Source organism: Cynara cardunculus, assembly GCF_001531365.2.
Source record: "Cynara cardunculus var. scolymus isolate 2C chromosome LG 12, CcrdV1, whole genome shotgun sequence".
NCBI classification, from domain to species: Eukaryota; Viridiplantae; Streptophyta; class Magnoliopsida; order Asterales; family Asteraceae; genus Cynara; species Cynara cardunculus.
The window spans coordinates 6,295,410-6,302,501 of record NC_037539.1 but is presented as its reverse complement, the minus strand read 5'-3'; the positions used below and the strand labels follow the sequence as shown (position 1 = coordinate 6,302,501).

General features: G+C 30.1%; 1 protein-coding gene across 1 annotated transcript in view; it reads left to right on the top strand.

The window, feature by feature from the left end:
- The first annotated feature begins 5,848 nt into the window (after positions 1 to 5,848).
- LOC112523135 (probable UDP-3-O-acylglucosamine N-acyltransferase 2, mitochondrial) overlaps positions 5,849 to 7,092 on the top strand; it is a 4,189-nt gene continuing 2,945 nt past the window's right edge. Inside the window, exons 1-2 of the mRNA XM_025132606.1 lie at positions 5,849 to 6,111; positions 6,292 to 6,520. Coding sequence (XP_024988374.1) covers positions 5,925 to 6,111; positions 6,292 to 6,520 — 416 coding nt within the window. The 5' untranslated portion in view covers positions 5,849 to 5,924. The remainder of the gene's footprint in view (positions 6,112 to 6,291; positions 6,521 to 7,092) is intronic.

The following is a 7,092-nucleotide window of genomic DNA, read 5'->3' as shown; positions in this document are numbered from 1 at the left end:
GATTTTTTCAGTTATCCTCAACATGTTCTTGTAAAAATGAAATACATAAGATGGTTATTATTCATATTGATTGGTGTGTGTATATATATATATATATATATATATATATATATATATATTATTTATGTATAGCTTTTGAAAGGGTCTAAAAAATTATAAGTTTTATTTATTGTTTTAAATACTTTTTGCCGTTCAACGTTTACTTGTCAATTTTGTATTTATTTGTGTTGGGTCAATTTGTTCGGGTCCAAGTCTTAATTTACAATGCACAATGGAGAAAGATTCTTACCTATCTCAACAATAACTACAATAGTACTTGCATAATCAGCGAGATACATCTTGATTTTAATGTTTCGTTTTTTTTTTTGGTCTCAGCCGACATTTTAATACAGTTTTATGTGGTTTTGAGAAAGCGATAGTCCTGACATGACATTTCTTATTATAATATTATACTTTCAAAATTACTTTATTATAACATCACGAATTTCTATTACAACATTATGCTTTTAATTATAATATTTTTATCATTTAAACATTGTAAATTTCATCAAATATGTTTCCTAAAATTTAAAATATCAGAAATTAAACATGTTTTCAAAAGATCAAACGTATCTCTCCCCTTGTTCCCCTTATCCATCTCGGCCTCTCCTCCTCCTCCTTTGCTGCATTCGCATCAATGGTCGTTATCAACGCCCTGCTAAGAACAACCTTCCTCATCGCTAAACCTAACCACAAAATCCCAATCATCTTTTTCCTATTTCAATCCCAATCCGAACGAACTCCCCATCACCATAACTGTCGACATTATCAATTCACCCGGAAATTCTCCTCTTCACAACCATTATAAAGCATTTGACAAAAACTCTTAAAGACCATTTTTTATGCATGAAGTGCTGTTTATTGATGTATATTACTTAAAATTTAAGATTACAAGTAAATTGTGCATAAGTACAACTTATTAAAGCTACATATTTGAATTCATGTAACTAACTGCAGATAAACATAATCAAATATTGGATAAACATTTTATTTTAAATATAAAAAATCTAAAATATAATTAGGATAATCATTGAGGTCTAACAGAATATTTAGTTATTATCTATATAAAAATTATATTATTAAACCTAAATTAAATTTCTTTGTTGGTAAATCTAAATTAAATTATAATTAAAAAAATTGAATTAAAGAAATTACACCGAAACACAATAACTTTTAAAAATATTAATTTGATACTGATATCGATATAATTTTTTTTCAAAATTTTATAATATTTTCAAATTTATATTTTATTCAAAAATAAAAACATTATCGTTTTTTTCAAAACCACATAAAACTGTATTATATTGACATAAAAAAGAATAAAACAAAACATTGAAATCAAGATTTGTCTCGATGCATTACACAAGTATCCTTCTAGTAAAATATTAAACTGACTGATTAACCATCAAAGTATTTGAATTTTTTAATATTAAATCGTTGATTAAAAATCATTGTACCAACACCCTAATTATTTTCGATATGATGACGTGATTATTTCTAAGAATCACCATAATCAAGTTTTTGGAAATATCTCACAAGTATCAAATTTTTTATTTTTTTAATATAAAAGTGAAACATGTATTTGAACAATAATTAAACACTTGAAAGGTGTTTTAATAAAATAAAATTGAACCTGAATAAAATGATAAATATGATCAAAAATACCTTTTTACTTAAGCAAATGTAACAAACTTTTATTATTTTAAAAGTACAATGTTGTAATAAAAATTAGTGATGTTATAATAAAGTAATTTTAAAAGTACAATGTTATAATAAGAAATGTTATTTCATCACTGTCGTACATATGGACAGTCTAAATGGACGATGAGGTGACAAATAAACCTGATATAATAGGTAAATTTAATTTTAAAGATTACCTAATGCTAGGGGTGCTAAAAAAACCCGACCAACTCAACCCAACTCAATGCGAAATAACTAAACCCAAAGCAACTCGATGTCTAATCGAGTTGTAAAATTATCAAACCGTAGGTATTGGGTTGATATTGGGTTACTATTATTTGAACTCAACCCAACCCGATGAACCCAATATCCTTTTATTTCTTGGATTTAATATGATTGTTGAATTTCTATTAATATATATATTAGACAATTACACTATCATGTATGCTTTTCATATACATATATTTTCAATCTATTCATATATCTATATAACTCATCATGTAACTATGAACATACATATGTAAATTGAGAAAATTAACTGAATGTGATATACGTAAGAAATATGAATAAGTTGTATCAAATGGTTGATGATGAAAAAGAAATTATGAGTAGAGAAATAACATATTCAAGGTTAAAAGAATATTTTAATATTTCAAAGCATCAACCCGACCAACTCGTACGCGTTGGGTTCGGTTGGGTTGCACTTTGGTTTGGGTTGGGTTGGGTTAAGATTTTTCCAACCCGTAAGCATTGGATTGGGTTGTTCAAATATCCTCAACCCGATCAACCAACCCATGAGCACCCCTACCTAATGCTATAATGGATAAAAAATTTAAAGTATAATACTCTAATAAAAATTATTTTGAAAGTATATTGTTCTAATAAGAAAAAACTAAAAGTAAAATAATATAATAAAAAATTTATAAAAGTAGGTTGCTATTTCATTCATTTTACCCTAATAAATAAAAGAATGGTTTGCGGATTTGAACCCTGTTGTATGTGAAAAATTATGACTAAATAAAATTATGGATATGGTTTTCGTGATTGTCATTTTTTTAATGTAATTTTAAAATTATTATCAGTTTTACTATTTATTTTTAAATAAAAATATTGATTGAGAAATCATTGGTGTAGGTCAAAGTCAAAAGCCAAAAGTCAATTTTAAGTATTTTTTTTAATTTTTTGTATTTTTTTTATTTTATGGGTCAAAGTCAAAAGTCAAAAATAAATCGGTCAATTGTAGAGTGTATTTAAGGCACGTCCAACTTTCGTTAATTTATTAAAGAAATTAGAAAAATACTCGTACAATACAGCAAAATACATTGAGATAATGTTTTGTTTTGTTGTTTTGTCTCTGTCGATATAAACGATTTTATATGATTTTGAGAAAGCGATAATGTTTATATTCATAAAAATTTTAAAAAAAATATATCGATATTAGTATGAAATTAACTATTTACAAAATCTAGTTCTTTATGTAATTTCTTTAATTCAAAAATTTTATTATAATTTAATTTAAGATTAATAACGAAATAATTATTTTTAGTTTAATAATATAATTTTTATAAGGATAATAACTAAATATTCTGTTATAAGTGCAACTTAATAATTATCTTAATTATATTTTAGTTTTTTTATATTTAAAAATGAGATGTTTATCTTATAGTTGATTATGTTTATTTGCAATTAGTTACACAAATTCAAACATAAAGTTTTAATAAGTTGTAATTACACACAATTTACTTGTAATCTCGAATTTTAAGTAATATGCATCAATAAACAATATTTCATGCATAAAAATTGGTTTTTAAGAGTATTTGTCAAATGTTTTATAATATAGTATAGATAAAAAATCTGGAGTTTTTCTTTTACTTTTACTTTTTGTTTCAACAATTTTTTCCAATTATTTTTTAGAATTGAGAAAAAATAATAAGAATTTAAAAAGAGAAATTAATTAAAGTCGTCATTTTGACCGTATGGTTTCACCTAATAGGCATTTCTCTTTCGAAATAATGAAAATAGTCATAGGTCTGTAATTGATAGATCTGCAATTTGTTGAAGGGTCAAAGTAAGGAAAAAAAAAAGAAGTTTTTGAACTAGATCTGTAATTACAGGGACCAAATATGTAAATTCTAAAAAGCACAGGCATATTTTTGCATATCTATAACTAATTTACTTATTTGGTCCCGGTAATTGCGGACATGTTATAAAGTCCCTCACCTAATATTTCTAACTTTTTCACAGGTTTTCCGATGCTTGCTTTTTACCAAAAAACCTATTGAGAAAAGTAGAAAACACCACAAGTTAGGGGTCGTTTACCAAACACTTACCCAGGTAAGCGCTTACCAAGTCGCGTTACTTTACCGGATGAATATGGCAAGGACCAAGAATCTTACCCGGTAAGAGCGAGACAAGAATCATGAGTCTTACCCAGTAAGTGAGGGCGACGACTCTTACCACGGTAAGAGCTTACCAAGTAAATTATTGCATACGATGTCGTTTTGGTGGACTAAAACCTTACTCGATAAGTAAACAATAGTATTAAATTTTACCAGTAAGCATTTATCGGGTAAGTGTTTGGTAAACGGCCCCTTAGTTTTTTAGAGGATAGATAGTGACTCTTTATTCCTTTTTTTACACTTAAATTCCATACTTAATTAGACTCGATAAGATTATGTGAGCGAGAGTGAAATAGGCGGGTAAAAGTGTTATTGAAGCTTTTGGAGTTTTAATTTAATATGAATAATTTAGTATTTTGTCAGTTTTGTTCAATCTGTTTGATTTTTTACACCTATTTTGATGGGATAAAAAATTACATTTTTTTACCATCTGGGTCTTGCCATCTTGTTGTACTGAACGTGAGATAACATACTTTGTTCTGTCATGTCACTTGTATCTGTACAAACAAGAAAACTCGACTTACTAAAAGAAGGGCAGATTAAATGAAAAAGTAATGTACCTTAACTTGATTCCTATTTGGGGTAACGTACTTTCAGAACTTCCATTTTTGTACATAAGATGTAAAGTGTTAAATATGTAAGTACCCAGGTAATCGTTGAAAACTAATTTTAGATTAAAAAAAAAGACTAGTTTTAGATTAAAAAAAAATCTGTGTCACCAACTACATCAGCAAATAATACTTAGTTGGATACCACATCAGCATGATAACCAATTAATGTTTCAATCGGTTACCCAAGTACTTAAATGTTTAACACCTTACAGCTTATGTACCAAAATGGAAATTCTAAAAGTACGTTACCCAAAATAAAAATCAAATTAAAGTATGTTACTTTTTCATGCTATTTGCCCTTAAAATAAAAACTAGGAGAAGAAAACCACGGTGGGGTTCTTAAACCCCAGTCTTAGGGGGAGATTGCACTGCCAAGGCATGTATAGGAATAGGGGAAATGACTGATTTTAAGAGAGTGAGCTTACCACCAAAAGAGAGAAACCTGGTCACTTTTTATCACTTTTGGAATCAAACTTCACAGATTCTTTACCACTCGGATCCTGACGTACCAGTAGGTATCAAAGGAGATCGCCATGATCCTTACTGCTTGTTCCTTGAGCAATTCAGGAAGCGAAGCAGGCTGCTTGTCTTGCCTCGAGCCCATAAAAGAAGTAAAATGAAAGTTTAAGAAACATAAAATACAATAAATAAAATTTAAAGAATGAATAAAATATAAAAAAGAGACTTATTTGATGTTTTAGAAGAGAATTAAGTTTTATTTTGAGGTTATATTAGTAAAATATAAGTATGTTCCATCTTGTTCCACCCTGTGCCATGGGGTAAGGGTGGAACAAGCCTGTTCCACTTTGTTCCACTCTGTTCCTGTCTGTTCCACATAAAATTCATACCAAACATGCAAAAGCCCAAATTTTCATTACAGGTTAAAGCGTTCATTCCCTGTTATTTTCATACCTATTTTCATTCATTTGCCTGAACTAAACCCCTGAATAAGTAATTAAATACAATAAAACATAATCGTTTTTATTGAATAACAAGTGAACTTTTAAAACAAGTCCAAATAAGAGAGATTGTTGATTCCATAGATTTTCCATTTTCTTGAGGTTTTCCTGCACCTTCATCTATTTCTTTAAAGACTATAAACCTCCCCCTTTTTTACTGGACTATAGTTATGGTAGTACTAAAAAAGGGTTCGACTTGAATTGATTCCATCTTCTTTTGTTGGTAAATATCGTCAATGGCAATTCATATCAAGCGATTACACAATCTTATTAGCTCCTCAACTTCAATCTTCAACCCAATTTATCGAAAATCGTATATTCATGTGTCACACGTTTCGTTACCGGAGAAACTCATCTCATGTTTTACTAGCCGCTATGATTTCTCTGCTTGTTCTGCCGGATTAACCGGACAAATAGTCTCCGGTGAGCTGAACCCAGTTTTGTTTTATGCACTTTAATATGATTTGGTTGGTTGTTCTTGTTTCCCTTGACCCATATATCTTTGCATCTCAGGTGTTTGATGAAATGCCTCTATGAACAATTTGGTTTTTAGTTTGGTGAATTTGGTATGATAGTATATTAACTCACAAGGGTATTGTGTAGATGCTTACAGTCCAAGATTAGAAGATGCCGTTGAAAGGGATCACCATGAATTTTTGAAATGGCACAAAGGAGGAGGGATGTTTCACAAGTCGGCTAGCATTGATCCTACTGCATTAATAGATTTTGGTGCAGTAGTCCATTCAGGTTCTCTAGTGGGCGGAAATGTTCATGTAGGATCGGGAGCTGTTGTTGGCCCCAACGTTGCAATCGGTCAATGGACAAAGATAGGGTATGCTCGTTTGCCATCTTGAAACAGTTATTTTGGGTGTATTTGGTATGCAGGATATGATGGGACAATACAGAACAAAAATTTGTTGTCCCATGTTTGGCACGACATTAGACCGGGACAGACAGTACAGGCAGGAGTGAGTTCCCCCGAAAGAGGTGAAATAAAAATCTGGGTGATGTGACAAAATATGTAAATTACTTAAGTACTCATGTCAAATTAAAACCCTAAAACCTCCGCAACTCTTTTACCACGCATACCCCATTCTTGCCCGTCCAGTCTTGTCTGCCCACCAAAACTCAGTGCCGAACAATATGTCGTTATGGCCTTGCATGGCTTGCATTTTTTTCTACCTAGTCTCATTATGATACGAAAATTTATATGCTTTTACACGAAATTTACTCAAGGACTCTTATCTATATTCCTCTCTTGTTCCATGTATGTTTTTCTCTCTCACTCGCATGTGAAAGCAAATCCCGCTATAGATTTTGGTAAGAAGGAAAAATGAAAGTGATATAAGGGGTGAGTATTTGGGAGGGAGGGAGGGAGGGAGGGGGGGGTTCTTATCTCTGCTT